General features: G+C 30.1%; 1 protein-coding gene across 1 annotated transcript in view; it reads right to left on the bottom strand.

The window, feature by feature from the left end:
- The window catches only part of LOC111635281 (ectonucleotide pyrophosphatase/phosphodiesterase family member 1-like), a 57,989-nt gene extending 38,532 nt beyond the window's left edge, over positions 1-19,457 (bottom strand). Inside the window, exons 1-8 of the mRNA XM_023380203.1 lie at positions 19,205-19,457; positions 18,645-18,706; positions 16,197-16,229; positions 8,470-8,566; positions 6,034-6,097; positions 5,800-5,968; positions 3,054-3,173; positions 1,392-1,501 (exon numbers count right to left, since the gene is read on the bottom strand). Of these exons, the coding sequence (XP_023235971.1) occupies positions 1,392-1,501; positions 3,054-3,173; positions 5,800-5,968; positions 6,034-6,097; positions 8,470-8,566; positions 16,197-16,229; positions 18,645-18,692 (641 nt within the window). The 5' untranslated portion in view covers positions 18,693-18,706; positions 19,205-19,457. The remainder of the gene's footprint in view (positions 1-1,391; positions 1,502-3,053; positions 3,174-5,799; positions 5,969-6,033; positions 6,098-8,469; positions 8,567-16,196; positions 16,230-18,644; positions 18,707-19,204) is intronic.
- Positions 19,458-19,943: the final 486 nt, after the last annotated feature.

Genomic DNA, 19,943 nt, shown 5'->3' with positions numbered 1-19,943 from the left:
AGAAGTAATATATACTTATACAGGATAAGCAAATCCAATTCAAACTGCTTTTCTCAAAGTGAAAATTTCAACAAGTACTTTGGAATATATCCTTTATCATATGATTATGGTGTCCATAATCATAAGATAAAGGATATATTCCAGACAGCCATAATCAGATAATAAAGGATGTAGACTTACAATAGAAAAATGGATAAAATAAGATCAGAGTAAAGAAGCTCCATTTGTAAATACTGATTTATAGATTCTGTTACCATTATTCTATCTTGTTGCAGAATAGTGGCATTAACTCAAAGATGTAGCAAATGTGCCACAGTATCTATTGAGATCACAAGTACACTTTGTCCAGTCATAAGCCGAGGCTGGTAAAGGGTGTGCAAGGTCAGCAGCTGCCCAGGAAGGCAAATTACTAGGAATGGCAAAATGGCTGAAGAAAATAAAAATAGTAACAAAGCACTCTTAATTTCAGATAATCAATTATTTTACTTTTTGAAAATAATTAAGTAATTAAATATGTGAGGTCCAAGTCCTCACACATTTTATAGAATAATATTAATAGAATATAGAATAATATAGAATTTTTTGGTCATAAAGGTCATCCTGAATAGACAATATAAAGAACTTCCAGATAGCTTTGCATGGATATGGAGAATACAAATTATGTGTTATTGGATGATAGATAACTTCAGAAGAATAACAATACAAAATTTCTTATTATAAAAATGAATAGAGTGGGATTTTATATGGTTAGTCTCATCCCAAATAACACTGACAATTCAAAAAGTATTTTTAACATCTCTCTAAAAATCACTAAAATTTTAGAAAAATCAAATTTATTATTTCTAAAATATTTCTGCTCCAAGAAAAGCAGTTTGAGTTGGATATAAAGAATAAATACAGGATGCACGAGAAGTAGTAGAACAATGTGTGAATATTAAAAGATATGATATTAAAAGTAACTGTGATATTAAAAGAATTAGTTTCATTGAGAAAGCAAGGTTTTGTTTATAGCAACTATCCCATATTTTGATGATATTCCACCTTGTGGTCAACCTGTGCAACACCAACAATGATACACTTTTGAAGTTATGTTTGAAGTTTTCTTCACTGCATCAAACATTGTCCTACTACGTCTAATGCACCCCTGTAGATAACTTTTTTAAAACAGGGAGATACAATTGTTTTTGTAAAGATTCAAATTTAAACTTGCAATAAAGGTGAAGAAAATAAAAATCTTTAATATTAAAAATATATAAGAGTTTTAATATTTATTGATTTTGTATTATAGATTTTAAAATTTTTAATCTTGACAAACTAATGATTTCTATAAAATAAGCAATCTAACAGTTTTAATTATTCCTTAAAGTTAGAAAAATATTTTTAAAAATTACCCATTGTATGTACGAAAATATGTTGGTCTAACATTATTGATTTTAACTTCAGAACCAGGCCAAAAGTATACTGCAGACTTCTTATTTTCTCTTTCATTTGTAACCCACAACTATAAAATAAACATAAATGAACTATACATATTAGAACTATTTTGCCTTCAATAAATTNTTCAGATTTCAAACTAACATCTTAGCATCTATCATTTATCATTAATCATTTTACCAATTTAAATACTTTGGCATAATATATGTATGTATTTATATACTAAACTTCTTTAATAGCATAATATAAACTTTTAAGGCTCAAAAGTATTTAAAAGACCTATATTTAATTTTAAAGGTATTTCAATAAACAGAGTTCTATAATTTTTATTAGAAGTTATCAATTTTTATTGTGAATTTATTCTTTTTTACTTTAAATAGGTAGATTATCTGACAAATGTTATTCAAACTAAAGCAACAGGGGCTTTAAGAAGGTAAATGTATGGTATGTGAAGAATTTTTTCATTACAGTAAGTCAGAGTTGCTGGAACAAAATTTTCTGTGGGTGCAAAGTATTTAAATTCTAAGTTAATAATTATGTGTCCATTTTTAATTTTATTCTATATAATTTTATTTTAATGCATGATGTAACTATGTACAAAGTGTGTACAAATTTTTGGAAAATTTTGTAACATCATGTTTTTACTAATATTGAACAGAAACGTCCATAATGACATCCATCAGGGACATCAAGTATTACCTAAATGAACATCTACCAGATTGATGGATTGATCATGCAGTAGCCACAGACAAAACCTTCCACCCCAGTCACCAGATATCACAGCATGTGATTTCTTCCCATGGGGATTCGTCAAGGACATTGTTTATGTCCCTCCTTTTTCAACGACTTTCCTGGAATTGAAACAGCACGTTCACACCACCTTTGGAAATGTGACAAGACAAGTTTGAAAAGGTTTGATGAGAATGGAAGTAGTTTGGACATCTGCCATGCCACATATGGGGCATATATTGAATGCAAAAAAAAGGATATTTACAAAATTGCAAATATCCTTTCAAATCATGGTTAATATATATTTCTGTTCAGTATTGGTAAAAATATAATCTTGTGAAATTGTCCAATAATTTGTGCACATCCTGTATAATGAAATAAAATATTCTTATACATTAGTATGGTGGCAACTGATCCCTCTGCCCCCAGCTCCAGTGCCATTGCTATAAGTCATGAATAAAAATTATACAAGTACTTTTCTTTAATATATAAAAACTTCATAGAATAATATAGAATTTTTTGGTCATAAAGGTCATCCTGAATAGACAATATAAAGAACTTCCAGATAGCTTTGCATGGATATGGAGAATACAATTAAAATAATAACATTCTATTTTGTAAATATTTTTATTTTTAAATGTTATCAGTACAACTCCATTCCATTCAGTTTCCTAATAGATATACAATATTCCCAGAAACTTTTTTATTCCTGTATTTTTTGAATTTTCTAATAAATTGTAGCATCTACTTAATTATAATAAAATCAACAGATAATAAATCACTATATAACAGATCATTACAAGGGAGTAATATAATCCAATAATTTTAAAAGAACTGGACATATAAATACTCCATAAATCATAAAAATTAGAAATTTTCTATATACTCACAGGATCTTTTAGCCACCAAATAGACTTTAAAGATTCACGATTACCAACTGAGAATCGCTCCTTTGTAATTGGATCATATATTTTATTGTCAACAATTCCATGGGTTTCGGGATACAAACCCTGTAAAAAATATAATAAATTAAATAATGTATATATTAATTTTTAATATTATGCAAAATATTATAATAAAGACTTTTATAAACAATCTCCAAAAATAAATTATTCACAAATGTATTCCGTTGTCTACAAGGTGTAATAAAACTCTGTGCAATATTTCAGGGATAGAGTTTAGGGTTAAAAATAAGCTTATAATCCTCTGTAAACATTTTTCAAATCCTGCTTTGTTTTCAAGGTCTGGCCTGCCAAAAAATTCAATTATGCATCTGCATCTGTAGAGGGCATTTTGAGCAGTTTTTGTAAATTATTCCATTTAATTTTGTAAAAAACAAAATGTTATTCAGAGTGAATTTATATTGAAAAACTCTTGCTTTCCAACTATTCTTTTTTTTACTGTAGAGTAGATGGATACCACAAAATCTTCAACTAAATAAAGCTTTATTTACATTTATTACAGTAGGACCTACTTGGGCTAAATTTACTTACCTAAATCTGTTGACAAACACAAAGAATACAAAACTATTTTAAAAAGTTTTAATATTTTGGCAAGACAAATTACTAACAAGAGTTTTGTTAAACCCTGCATATCTTCTAAATTAGACTGAAATATATAATGAGACATTGCCAATTTTATATTTTATGATTCTTATTAATTTTTATAATATTAATCTTTTAAGATTATTGTTTGCCATTGGATCATGTATAGTGTCAACAGAACTCCAAAAGTATCAAAAAAATGAAATCAAAGAGTAAAAAGCATAATACTAAAATGGCCTTCAGGAATCCCTTCAAAAAGCTGATATTTATTTATATCATTCATCTTCCATTTAATATTTATGTTAGTAATACAATTTTTGTCATTCAAATTTTATTTTTGATATTTTCAGATATGAAATTCTTGATGATGGTCTGAATCACTTTGCATATTGTAGAATTGATATATAAAAGTGTAAATATACCAGTACATAAATTGTTTTATCTTTGATAAAGAATGGTGATTACAAAAGAAACAAAGACACTAATATAAATAAATAATCGACACACGCCGGAAGAATACAATAATAAACTTTCTACAAACCTATAACCAGCGTGAAATATGTTCAATTGCTTATGCTAACGTTTTCGGATCCCACTGGATCCTTCATCAGGCTATGTTCCATTCGTAACGATCCGTTAGAATGCCAGCTGTCTTTGGAACGAAATTTCAAATATCGTATTTCGGGTTCCATTCGGAATCACGTGCCTTCCAACTCGAAACTCCAGTTGCTATGTAACGATCTTCTGCTTGTATGTCGGATTATGTATTTTTATGAATAAATTTGTTTGAGCGTGTCGGAAGTCGGAGAAAATGCATGTAGCTATTTTTAACTTATTATAAGTACCGATGTCGTTTTAATTTGAATCTCCCTTCCGTATAAGTCCTAATACGGAAGGGAGATTCAAACATTCATAGAACATTTATCTGTTGTACAAATTAAATATAATCAACTTATTGTTAATCACTAGACAGTTTAAGAAAATAATATGTTCAATGTTCAAATTTTAGATCAGACAAGAAACATTCAGTCATTAGAATATTTGAGGGATTACAGAATGAGTCATTAAATTATTCTCATATTTCTGCACACATGCTCTTATAGATGTATCAAATTCAGCAGAATATTCCATAAAATACCTAAAACAACTTACTATTTTAAAAAAATTTTATAGTATTGAAAGCATTTTTTATTTTTAATAATGGTTATCACAGAGATGTCAATGAATTGTTGTAAAATATTTTTACATTTAATTTGCATTGACACAGCAGTGCAGTGTTCTTATAAGCCAAAACAAGCTTGCACAATAAGAGCATGCTCTTATATGCAAAATATACTATTATAAGCAAACCAAGACATGCTTCAAAAATGCCAAAACAAGCAATTTTCATACATCTCTTATTTACATGGATATATGGTAAATATCAATAAAAATACACTAAAATGTTCAGATTTCAAACTAACATCTTAGCATCTATCATTTATCATTAATCATTTTACCAATTTAAATACTTTGGCATAATATATGTATGTATTTATATACTAAACTTCTTTAATAGCATAATATAAACTTTTAAGGCTCAAAAGTATTTAAAAGACCTATATTTAATTTTAAAGGTATTTCAATAAACAGAGTTCTATAATTTTTATTAGAAGTTATCAATTTTTATTGTGAATTTATTCTTTTTTACTTTAAATAGGTAGATTATCTGACAAATGTTATTCAAACTAAAGCAACAGGGGCTTTAAGAAGGTAAATGTATGTATGTAAATCAAAGACCATCTAAATTTTAAAAAATGTCATGTATTGAAAGAAAGTAGAAAGTTTCATTACAGATATTTTGATTAAATCTAAAATCAAATAAGAAATTAATTTTTTCTGAAATTAACTAACATATTAAAATAAATTATTCAATACATATATTAGAGTTAATATTATTATGCCTTTTTTAGGTCAAATTCAGAATTAATTAATTGATCACAATACAGTCCAAAAGCAATCTGGTGTTTAGATTTATAAATTACTCAATATTTGAAAATATTAATATTGTAATTCATTATGAGTATTTTAAAATGTTAATAAAATACTTAACTGTAACTATTGTGTAATGATTAGGAAAAGTTTTAGAAGGAAATACTGGTTGCATTGGTCCTTGTACACCACATTGTGCCAACCACTGAATTGCTGGTGTTAATTTTCTCTCAAGATAGTCACTTCTAAAACCATCCAAGGATATTAAGAGCAATGGACGATCTGAAAAACTAAATAAAAATAAAAATTTAAAACATCAAAATAAAAGTTTTCAGATAAAAAGTAAATAAGTTACCCTTCAGGACATTTTCTATCAGTTATACAAGATTGTTCATGCCATGTAAGATGGAAGGATTGTTCTGGAAATAAATGTATTGTTAAAATACAATATTACATTAATACATTAATAAAATTTATTTATGCTGAGATCAAAATTTCTATAAAAATATTTTGTAATTATTCAGTAAAGATAGCTTAAAAATCATAATTTACTTTTGGCCATAAAATTATAAACATAATGTTGTATAAATTCATGAATTTCAATATTTATCAATAATATTTCATAAAACATATATGAAATACAGGTAACCCCCGTATAACACGGTAGTTACGTTCCAAAAAATTGCCGTTATGCGAATCTGTGTTATGCAAAACAAAGAACTAGTACAAAAAGGAGGGTTAGGTTCCAAACATTAAAAAACATGCTACTATATTTTCATAATTAAGATAAATATCTTTATTAAAATTTTCTTAAGTGATACATATTAATATAAATTAAACAATGTTTTCTTTGTCATCACTAAAAACACTATTAACCGAGAGTGTTTTATTTTTGGCAAGTTATCATTATCCTCTGAGCATTTTTCTGCATTATTTTCAGATTCATGCTTTACCTTTTGCAAAAAGTGTATGTAATTTTAGATTGCTTGCTTCTAGTTAAAAGATCTTTATAAATTTCCTTATATGGTGCTAAGCACTTATGGAATAATGGAAAAACATCTGGCAACACCAGAAGCAGAAGCGTCGAGATCTGACAAAATTGAAACAATTTTCGCGAAGGACCATGTGTATGGAGACGAGAAAAGAACATTTATACACTGAAGTACTAATAGTTCACGAAAATAATAATTTTCGTGAACTATTAGTACTTAAGTATGTAAAAATTTATTACATTTCATGTTGTACGAGGGTTTACCCATTTCTCAAACCGTGTCAGAGTGAATCCGTGCTATAAAAGTACCGTGTTATACGGGGATGGTACCAATTCTCAAACCATGTGAGTGAATCCGTGCTATAGAAGTGCCGTGTTATACGGGGGTTACCTGTACTTGCAAGAAATTTTTATTTATATCATTTATATATACAAGGAATGGAATTTTAATAGTGAAAAAATTGACTTATGTAATACGTACATTTTATTTTTGGTATGTTATTCACATTCCTTCAATATAGCTTCTGTCCATTTATAGGACCAATTGCCATAATTTTGGAGATGTTTAATGCCATCAACAGACATAGTTTTATTGATGTGATCTATTGCACATATAATTTTTCTTGGAACTAATTTTTTTTTTACAGAAATGTATCATATGTCCTGAAATGTCACCATACCAGATTTGATTGCATTTGAACTGCTAAATATCTCTCTAGACAGTATTAAATAGATAAAATGTAATTATGATCACTCAGTATATATGTGTATATACAGTATACTGGATAATCATATACACACATATATGTGCAGTTTGTTAATATAATAATTACTGTTATATTAACCAGATATACAACTACTATGCATATGTAGCTAGAACTATTTCTAAGATTATCAGCACAAAACCTTTCTCACTAATTTCTAGCCTTATTAACTGGAGTACAAACATTTTCGGCCTTCTTAATAAGCCTTCCTCGGGTACCCTGTGGAGCGTCGGTTAGAAGAAGTTTAAATGCTGCCAATGTTTACCCAGGTATCATCTTACCAGTGACGTCATCGCGCTTACTCTAAAATCTTTTTCCCCAACTTTAGCAAGTATCCTATCTGCACACCTCCCTTCTTTACCAAAAGTATGTTATTTTTTCCCCCAACTTTAGCAAGTATCCTATCTGCACACCTCCCTTCTTTACCAAAAGTATGTATTTTTCGCCCTCGGTATCGTATACCTATCATCGATGATGACGTCACTGGTAAGACGATACCTGGGTAAACATTGGCAGCATTTAAACTTCTTCTAACCGACGCTCCACTGTGTACCCAAGGAAGGCCTATTAAGAAGGCCGAAAACGTTTGTACTCCAGTTAATAAGGCTAGAAATTAGTGAGAAAGGTTTTGTGCTGATAATCTCAGATATACAACTTCAATTACTTTTTGTTCTAACCATATTTTACTTTAATGTAAAGGATATTTTGTAGGTCTAATATCATAATGAATATATTGTATATGATTCAAAGAAAAAATGTGTTCAAACTGATTTTTTCCTGATTCTCATATATTAATGCATCAACAATTGAGACAGACATCTGATAAAATCTTTAATATGATGTCTACATAAGCACACATTCTTATGAGGGATATAATTGGTATGCATATGTGAATGCATGTTATTCCATCCGAATAAAATATAATAAATTTAACAAATATTCTAATGAAAACCAGAATTATCAGACACATATATATATAAAGGTCTGATTTAATTATATATATATATATATTTATATAATTAAATTACATATTTACCATTTTTATAAATAGCATGATTATCTTTACTTCTTTTTCCTTCTTCAATTCCTCTAAAATAACCACCAATAAATATTCCAACTAAAACAAGTATCACCTAAATTAAAAATAAAGTAATACATTAATTGCTAAATGATGAGATATAATTATTATTCATTAATTTTATACATATAATAATAGGCAATTATTTATTGTGACATTGTCACAAATGCCAGGCTGATATTTTGAATCATATTTTTAATTTATTTCATTTAAAATATATGCTTTCCACCTCAAATTAGTAGTGGCTTGTCCCTGTACATCATACTTTATCTTTAACAATAGTCATGCTGGTCATCTATCTAACACCTTTTGGGTGGAAATTTTTGAATTGAAATAACATGACTTCTGGTTTGCATCGAAATTTTGTATATAATTAATTGGAGTATCCTGTCACTATATCTGATCTTGATTTTAATGTATCTAACTCTGTTCTCAAGATTAAGGAAAGACATGCCAACAGTGGGAATTTATAGGTCTACAATTTTTTTCAAATCTCAGCCCAATCAGTATATGCTTTTAGCTGGTAGGCAAGACAATCAGTATCAGTCTATCACTTTTGAGGAATAGATAAATCTGGATTCTCAGATTCACTCCTGGAATTAATCTTCAAAAATTTTTATGAGTGGTTTGGCTTACATATATTAGATTCTGTCTCTCATCAAATGGCTATTTTATTATGAGTGGTCAACCCATAATGGCCATGAAAAAAATCCCACCTAATGTGTGTAGTGTAGAAAATAAGTTAAAAAGTTTATGCTCTTACAGTATATTATAGAATAGGTTCTATTCTCTAATATTAAACTATATATTTTAAATATGAGTTTTGCATTTTGAAAACTTTAAGATTATTCTGTCATTTCAACCTTATAAACATTAGTTATACTACAATAAAAATAGCAAGACCTTCAGAAGATAGAATTGAAAATTTTTTAAAACATTAAAGATTTCTACAAGATGCCCTCATCAAATTGATTTTAATAATTTAAATGTGAAATAACATCAGGAACACGCACTAAGAGCAATGGATACATATTGCCTGTACCTGAAGAGGCATAGAGGATCCATAAAATATAATAAAAACATTATCATCATAAAACTTTGGCAAATTGTATTTATGAAATAAACTAAATTTTTTATAAGAAAGTTATTTTTTATAATATATAGATAACAAAGCATAACAGACTTAGTTCAACATTCTGTTATGCCTTGTTATCTATATATTATAAAAATATATAGATAACACTGATCGTGGGTTCATGCCTTGGCCAACCAGACAGCCACGAGGAGTTTTCCGGGTTTTCTTCACGTTAGTAACACCTAAATAGGGGCTAGTTTCACATAAAAGACCTCCCAGAAGCATTCTCCCCTCGGCAGATGGTGTTTCCGTAATCGAATAAAACCAAACCAAACCACAGTGGATATATAAGACCCCATCCTTCACCAGCCAGTGATTGTAGATCTAGCCAAACCTATGAAGTTTCTTCACGTATCTAACATCTAAATCCGGGTCAGTTTCCCATAGAAAGTCCTCCGGGGAGGCATCCGCCTTGGCAAATCGCCCACTCGTTGCGATGCTATATCCCATCAAACAAACCCATTAGATATGAAAAAGCCCTCTTAGTGCCCACGGGTCGAAAAGAGCCAAAAAATAGAAAACTTCTTAAAAGGGACATCGCATTTGGACACGATTACGCGAAGCAGCTACGCGATCATCGCGATTCTAGAAAAAAATATTTTCTAGAATTTTTGTAATATTACCAAAATTAAATAATGAAATTTCGTTACCGCAAGGAAAAGTAATTATATATTAATATTCGTATGTAAATTAAGAATATAAATAATATAATAAATATCGGAACAACATAAATTAATAATTAAAATAAATCGAAGAAAGAAGCAGACGAACTGGAGAGACCATCAAAATGGGTGAGTTATTGACAAGGCTATTTTTGTCTTTCCCTTTCTATTTTCGTGGATACAACATGGATTATGATTTGCATATTTACAGTATTTTACTTTTTTAAACACTTAAATTAAATTTAATGCTTATTGCTCAAATGCTGATCTATTGTACAGTATAGACCTAATCGTATTCATACAATTAGGCCTGTACTGTACTGTATTGTATTGTATATTGTACTTGTATGTTGTATTGTATACCTATACTTGTATTGTATTGTACACTGTATTCTGGAACCTCTATGTATTCATACATAGAGGTTCCAGAATACTCTCATAAACCGAAATATAGCCTTTTTTCCACTTGTTAGTGCAAAGAAAAGCCTAGATGTTATAACAAATTGCAAAAAATGGCAACTATGAAATGGCAACTAAAAAATGCAAAAAACTATACTTTAGTGACATTCCGCCGATAGCATCATGCTATCGGCGGAATGTCACTAAAGTATAGTTTTCTCGGGCCAATGTTTAAAATATAACTTTCAAAATCTGAGGAAATTTCAGTTGCAAGCAATGCAAAACAAATGAGGCGCAGCAAGTAGAAATTTATCAGGTTTTACAAAGGCATTAAAAAAAAGATGCAGATGTAGTAAAATGCAGACGTAAAAAAGTGCTCTGAAAGACCGAGTATCAATTGGTCGAGATAATTGAGCAATTGTGGTTAGCATCTGCAGTGGCATGTTGTATCTTTGTGAGACCAAAGCAAATTTGAATTAGGAGACCCACGTATAGTACAGTGTTGACTTCAGATATTTTTCTTCGAGGAAATTTTTTCTTTTAACAGATTAGTTTGGGGCCCCAGACAATTGCGTTTTTGCCCATAGGATAACTCGCCACTGATCATCTGGCCAGTGTAAGAAAATATGTAAACTTTTCAGATTCTTTTTTAATGCCTTTTTTGTGAATCCTTAGTTCTAGAGAAGTTGGATATTTTTAGGCGATTACAAACTGGAATGTGCAAATTTTGGACTTTTGTGCGTACGAAAGTGAATTATCTAGCTATTCATACACTTTTAAGACACCAAAAATTCATATTACACTATTGTTATTTTTTGGTTTTGTTTTTTTTTAGATTTATTGTACAAAGAGTCGATTATTTTTCAGTTACTCATTATAATTATTTATTCAAATCTTGAGTTCAGTAATGTGTTTCTCTGTGATTTATTCCATAAAATCTTTCTATGATCTTTTGAAGTCGATTTTAGCTCCCGTTAAGTCAGCGTTACCAGGTTTTCAAGTGATAATTCGGAAACGGATAAAATTTCATTTCGTTTTAAATTTAATATTTTCCTTTTCTTTGCTTAGAGAATATCATTATTATGGCATAAAATTTAAACTGGAACATTAGATTGTGCCGAAAGGCCAAAATCTGGGACGTCTGGTTATACCAGTTCTATTAGAACTGGTATAACCAGACGTCGAATTCGAAAGCTATTTATTTAGACCAGAATTCGAAAGCTATTTATTTAGCAAATACTATGTATTGTTGTACTGTGTACTTGTTAATATTATGCGAAATATAGTAATTCAGTAGTTTAGTTACGATAACAATTCAGGGATCACGCTGTTTTCGTAAATTTGCGAAAATTTTATTCATCTTGTGATTAATTGTATCATCTGACAATTAGTGCGGCGAATAACCGAAGAGCAATTCTCTCTACAAAGTTTGAGAATCATAGCTTTACAATATTTATATGCTAATATAACAATATTATATTGACGGTTGAATGGCCGAAGCAGTTTAGTCTTCTTATGATTTCATGAACAATGCAACGCAATACATGGACGATTTGCCAAGAATGATACCTGGTGGAAGGACTTTCTATGAGAAAATGGTTTCTATTTAGATATTGGACGGTAAAGAAAACCCCGAAACTCTACGCGGCCAGTCCCTAGGCCAGGACCAGCCAAAGACCAATTATCAGTGTTTGGTGGTTTTATCTATGGCTATTGGTGGGCTCTAGGCCGAGGCAGTTAGGCGTCACCGCTCTGGAGAATCCGGGTTCGAATCCGACCAAGCAAACCCTAGGATTTTTCGGGGTTGATCTGTCCCGATATGTCGAGGTCGTTTTTCACTTCCCTGCTACGGTACCACTTATTGTAAGCCTGACAGAACCTACGATGGGTATAGAACCTAGGGTCATAATGGGGTGAGGGATGGGTCATTCCCTATTTATCATCATCCAGCTGCGTCTACTGTGATAATGATATTGGATATGAACAGCATGAATCTGATACATGGTGCAGTTAACGTTTTTATGGTATATAGTGCACACCATACCGAGTAGTGGACCCACCGAGTTCGCGCCTGGCCAACGAGCTCGCCACGTGGGATTTTCCGGGTTTTCTTCACGTTAGTAACACTTAAATAGGAGCCAGTTTCCCATAAAAGACCTCCCGGGAGGCATTTTCCCCTTGGCAGATCGCCCATGCGTCACGTTGCCGTAAACGAATAAAACTAAACCATACCGAGTAAAAAAGCTTAGTAAACATACGTCGAAAAACTCAGCTGTGGGCCAAGGCTCCGAGAGAAATAATCTGACAAGAACGTGGAATTTTCGAGAGAGTCGAGAACTCTCTCAAAAATGAAAAAGAAAATGCCAAGCGTACTGTACATAGAAACGGAGGAATAATATATAGAATAATTCGTAAAGATTTGGCAAGATTATTCCCTCTTTTCGTGTCAAATGTATCACTTAGAAGCCAATAAGTCATTCACAATACTAACATACAAAATTGCTAATATTTCTAATGGTTCATTTTTCGACAAATAGTTTTTTTGTTTTTTTTTTTTCAATTCAGGATGGTGTATTATAAGTAGGCCTGTTATATATGTACTATCAATCATATAAGTGCCGAATGCTTTTTTGACATCTTACGTAGGTTATGCTGATTATTATCATTCGTTCTAGTTCAGTAAAAATTAACAGATAGGCCTACAATCATTTTATTTGCTTATCCCCCTCTAATAATCCGGAAAAATCCTAAAAAAACGATAAATAATAATTATATATCAATTTTTTTCGGATTATTATAGAATTTATATCAGAGATGGAGAGTCTTTCGTAAAAAAAAATATATATATATCTAAATAATCTAAATACATATATATAATATATTTTTAGTTAATTTATCTGAAACAGATAACCAAAACATAGTACTGTTTTTGTATTACACCATTTTATATCGTATTAGACCATACTAGAAATCACAAAAAATCTCATTTAGTTTGAAGGCCACAAGCTCTCTACCTCTGGTTTATAAGCTACTATAATGTTCAGCCAAATTTATAATATTATCATATTAAATAAACAAAAAAAGCAACACAAAGCAAAGATATTATCTTCGTTTCTAGACGTCGCGAGATTGATGATATAATGTATATTTATAACTAAAATTTTTTCATGTGATCGATTAATTGTCGATCGGTAGCTTAGATTATTTTATTCACTCCAAAATAGGGTATTTTTATTCACAAATTTATAAACTTATTTTGTTCTCTATTTTTAGAAATTGTATTAATTACAATTTGAAGGAGGCCTTAACTTCTGTAATTTCTGAAATTTACGGAAGTTAAGGCCTACTTCGTTTTAAAGAACAAACTTATTTTAAATACAGTAGTTGTAAATATTTTTTCACATGGAGTAGACCTTAACTACTTTAATAACCAGAAATTACAAAGATTAAGACCTGTTTACGTGAAAGAGATGGAACTGTAATAAATTGAGATAGATTATGTAATTCATGCAAGTTGTATCATTCGCACGAAATGCATGATGTGTTCTAAATGGTCCAGACTTATTCCCAAAGTGACTAAGTAATCAAATGAAAATATAGCCTAACCACGCCTGATCATTTTATTTGTGAAATTTCTCGGGTTTCAGGTTATATATGTACTGTATATAAGTCAAAATGTCAAAATTTGTTAGGTAAAAAGTTCTATACAGTTTAACGTATCCGCACCAAATTTGGCGTGAATATTCTTCGACACCCTAAAAAATCCCATCTCTAACCATTCCTAAAGCCCACACCTTAAGGCCCTGTACACACTAGGCGTTTTTCAACGCGCGTTAAACGCGCGCTTTTAAACGAACGTTTAACGCGCGTTTAAGACCCTGTACACACTAGGCGTTTTTCAACGCGCGTTAAACGCGCGCTTTTAAACGCTCGTTTTAAGGAACCAAGAGTTCTATGTAGCCGTACACACTCAAACGCCAAGCGCGCGTTAAACGCGCGTTTATAGATTTTTGTTAAAACGCGCGTTTTGCGGGCACTTTACGGGCGCTTTGAGATATATGTGCTGCCTTATAGCGACGATGGAGGAGCACACACAATCAATTACTTTCTCGTCCATTTCCAAACTGAGCCAGTGTTAAACGCCGAACTAACGCTCGTCGAACGCCGAGCTAACGCGCGTTGAAAAACGCCTAGTGTGTACAGGGCCTAAGACCGAACATGCATTAACATAATATTGCAGTTTCATTATTGTAAATACTCGGGTGAATAAATGTACATTTTAATCACTAGGACCATTGTTTTTATCAATCTTTCCAAACCCATTCTCACTTAAAGCACGATAAACCATAGGCATACGCAGCTATTCTTCGAATCCTTAAAAAGTACTGTACAAAGTACAAACTACCCTTATTTACCTAAAGCCCACTCCCTCAAAACCCCGAGCAACGTCAAACACACGCAGCTAGTTTAATTAACAAAAGTTATATTTACAACACAGACTAATCGTAATACCCCATGATTGTCTGAATAGAATGAATTTCCATATGATTTCTAACATAATTAATACATTAAATGACTTGAGTTTGTTGCAGATTTTCCATGTTTCAGTAGCAAAATTTCATGAGATATTAAGGTATAAAATTTCTCATTTGTCACACAACTTCTGTGATAAAACTAGTTAAATATTTGAATGATTATTTACCAAATTTTCTCGAACTTTACATTAAACAAAATAAACATACTAAATCATCACTTAAGTGCTTCGTGCCAAAATTGCGTAATTCGAAATAAAGGGGGGAAAACTGAGTTAACGATATTAGTAAATAGATTTGGAGCAAAACTATTTATTTAAAAGGAAATTACAGTTATAAACAGCTTATTACGCTTATTAAATTATATTTACTTTTTCCTGTTCTGTAGCTTTTTGCTCGTTAATCAAAAGGTATAGATGTCAGATAGATGCGTTTTGAGCAATATCATTTACTTAAAACGTATGTAACTAAATTATAATGATCGATTATTATTTTCCCATCGAAATATAATCAGAAAAAGCTTCTTAAATTGTTTTCTGGTCAATTAAACATCCTTAAATTGTACTAAAATATGTTTTTAGCGTTGTTAAAATGGCTCAATAACGAATAAAATAAAGATAAAATCACAGAAATATCAAAAAAGGGGAAAAAAATCTATATTTTTGTTTAAAGGAAAAATGACAAAGCAAAAATCTAAAAATATTTTAGAAAAAATTACAAAAATTTTTATATATGAAATGCTGATTGTTTTAAGTTATTTTATTTTAATCAGAGTTAAAAATTGAATTTCTCTTTGTTTTATAGAATTATTTTGTGCTTAACTTTTATTATTAATAGTACTCAATTAAATTATTAAACGAATGTTATGTTTATATTTAATTAATAATAATCATAATTAAACTTAAATGTGTAATTAATTATTTCTTTACATATTAATAAGTAATTAAATATACTTACTCCTAAAATGCATATTACAAGTCTTTTCCATCCCTGCAAAAGTTATATATGTGAAAACAATTTTTCTAAATATTTAGTAATTAAATATTTATTTTACATAAATATCAATTAAAATTTTATTTTTAGTTTTGATAAAATTGTTATTATTTAAATGGGGATTTAAATTATATCATAGAAAGGATATCTATCACTTTACAATTCTGAAAATCTGAAAGTTTTCAATACAAATTTCTAACTCAAGTGCAAATATAATAATAATTTTATTAAATAATATGAATGGATACATTACAAATTACATAAAATTCTAATAAATTATAATATCTAAATTTAATTTTTAAGAAATTTAAAACTGAAAAAATTTCATGTCAAATTCTATAGAAGATTCACGAAGATTTTTTTTTTTTATTTAAAGAAAATGCCTTGTATATTAGCAAAATTAAAATAAATAAAAATAATTGATAAGAAAGTAGTTTAGAAATTGTCATTTAAAGTAATTTGCACTTTTTTCTTTTTATAAAAGGGGGTAGATTCAAACATCAAATTTTGAAAAATTTCTTAATAGAAAATGAGATGTAGGCCTACACGTACCGTACAAAGAATGACGTAGTTCACTATTCTAGTTTGAATAAATGGATGAATTTTAAGCTAGTCTACTCGAGAAGTTAATTACGAGAAAATGCATAATGTATATTTAACAATTTTGCAATTATTATATTATATTTTAGATATAGAGTAAGGCCAATTTTGGATTTGTGAGAGAACAAATGTGACATCTTAGGCTTAAGTGTGATAGCCATAAGCCTAAGCTGTCACACTTGTTTACTTTAGTATTATCATATATGATTCTTTCCTCCATACGAAAAATTAAAAAATGATAAACCTACGTTACGTATTAATATTTTGAAGATAGCGCAAGGCCCCTCGTAGCGTGAGGCCTACTCTTCAGTGCCGGCCCGAGGCAAGTTTTAGGATGGAGCGAGATCCTATTATTGCGCTCCCTTGGTCAGTAGCGTAGCGAACATAACTGGCGCTCGGGGCACGACACTTTATTGGCGCCCCTTCCAGAAACACATATAGTTTGTCTTGGAGACCATTTGGGCGCCCCTCTGCGAGTGGCGCCCGGTGCTTGATACACCCCCTTGCACCCCCTCGCTACGCCACTGCCCTTGGTTGCCCCAAATTTATACCCTTTAATTTTCTTTACCACTGAGGCGCCCCCTAGGACTTAGCGCCTGGAGCGGCTGCTCCTTTCGCCCTATGGTAGGGCCGGCTCTGCTTCTCTTGCTTGTTTAGCGTAAGTAGACTATAAACCCGGTTCTGATATAGCTGATCAAAAAGTCATTATGCGACTAAATTGTATCGTTTGTTATAATATGTGGCTACTTTATATATTAGAGAGGTTGAGGCGCACGTTTTAAACGTGTAAACGTGTACGTGTGACGTTCGGCGCCGCTTTCCCGTAAGCCTAAAAGTTTGACGATGGTGTTTGGAATGTCGAGTGTGATTCCACCGACTATCCAAACACCATTGTCAAACTTTTAGGCTTACGGGAAAGCGGCGCCGAACGTCACACGTACACGTTTACACGTTTAAAACGTGCGCCTCAACCTCTCTACTAATAAAGTAATGCATAGCAGTAGCAGAGCAAGAAGAGGATTATGGGACCTGGTGAAAAGATTAATTATAGGGCCCTACAAAGCTAATATTTTGATTAAGTTTATACAGTATATATACTTTGTGATTCATACATATATATGAACCACAAAGACATTTACGATATATATTTTTCAAAATGTTATTAACCAACCGGACCCTTCAGAGGCCCGGACTATTCAGTTTGCATCTAGCTGGGTCTGCCTTGTATTTAGATTACAAATGATACAACGTAGATGCACAGTGAAGTTTTGATCATCTTGTATCTATAATACCACCACTATTTATCATACAATGTATTCCTATAACTAATATTTCTTTCGCATAAATAATTAATGAATAATTTAATAATTCTACGCACAAATTAAGCCAATATCTTAACTATATTTAAAAAGAAAGACTAAAATTTTCATTGTTTATTGATAACTCGTGACTTATTTGAAACCGGATTTTTTCCAATCAATCATCGTCAGTTTTAAAGAGCAAATGTCATCCTTGAAAAATTAGAAACATCCTGCAGAACAAAAATTAAATCAGGATATCAGTAATAAACTCATGCAAATGATTAATTATTTTATATACTTATACCCCAACTTATAAATTGTTCTTTGGATTTTTCGAAAGCCCTTGAACTTTTCACAAAATGAAAAATATATATATATATACAGAAAAGGTTATTGACTGCTATCTGGTTTGTGATATTTATCGCTATATATAACGCGTTACATAAATTCTAATTATTTGAAATAAAGTAATATAAATTATTATTTTAAAATATATTATTTTATACATTACCCAACGGGGAGATTCTCTTTCTTCAGTAAATTCATATCTGTACTCCATACCTTTCTTCTCTCCTTTAGCATAATAAACAGGAATATATATATTTCAATTATAGTTAATTATAATTAAATTTTTTATATACTATATTTTCTCGCATGTAAAATTAAATTAGCTTTATACATAAGTTAATCTTATACTCAATTGACGAGTTATAAAGTAACTTAAATTTTAATTAATATATATATATAGCCTAATAAAAAATAGTTTACTTTTTAAAACTATTCAATTAAACCTTTATATCAAAGATGGCAGATGACCTTCGTCTATCGCCAAATTACTTGATATTTTTCCAGTATCGAACGTGAATATAATATTTATAAGTACCCAACTCATAAAAAGTACGATAGAATAATAAATTTTTCAATACATTTCGTGATTTTTAACTCCGTTTAAACGAATAAATTCTGTTAATAATAAAAGAAACTTTCACAAGATTAAAGAGATAATAAAGTTTAAGATAATCTCAAATAAAAATATAAAATATTATTATTAATTTATTTAAATACACTTACCACTAACTGTAAACTTTTCTTCACACTCCAGATTTAAATTCTTTCAAAAATAATCACTTAAATTAACAGATTAAAGTTAAATTATGTTGTGTGTTTTCTAAAGATATTAGTCCTTTTTTTTCTGTAATTTGTTATGCTGAATTTACGAATGATATATAACAGGTGACATCGTGGCAAAAGGTCTACTACAAAGCTATCCACTGGCAAACTAAATGGAATGTCACAGCGGGCAGACTGACCTTGCTTCTGCTACAAAAGTAGGTGCAATCTATCTACCCTCCTCCGTAAACATAACTTCGATAAGGATAAGTTTTTCAAAACTTAGACGATAGAGATCAAAGTATACTTTAAGTAACAAAAACTGAAAATATACAATATATCTTTAATTTAACAGTATAAACTTGATATTGAATACATATAATTTTAATACATGTTTAGTTTTAAAAATGCTACAAATTTTTTTTTTTAATTTATGTAAATTTATGTGATTTAATTATATTAAATCGTGATAATCAAAGCAAAATACATTTTATGAATTATCAGTGTTATTAAATTAGTGTCTAAGTAGACATCATCATCGTGTCCTGATGTAAATTGGAAGAGAAATTCAAAAATATTAAAAATTAATCAGCTTAAGGGAAATAAAATATTATATTTTAACATATAATGTTAAAAATTATAAATATGTGTGTTATAGTTTATACATAAAGTCTATCTCTTCCTTACAAAATATACAGAA

Source organism: Centruroides sculpturatus, unplaced genomic scaffold, assembly GCF_000671375.1.
Source record: "Centruroides sculpturatus isolate CEXI.00-Female unplaced genomic scaffold, Cexi_2.0 scaffold898, whole genome shotgun sequence".
NCBI classification, from domain to species: domain Eukaryota; kingdom Metazoa; phylum Arthropoda; class Arachnida; order Scorpiones; family Buthidae; genus Centruroides; species Centruroides sculpturatus.
Note: the sequence above shows the minus strand (reverse complement) of the source record. Positions and strands in the feature narration are given on the sequence as shown.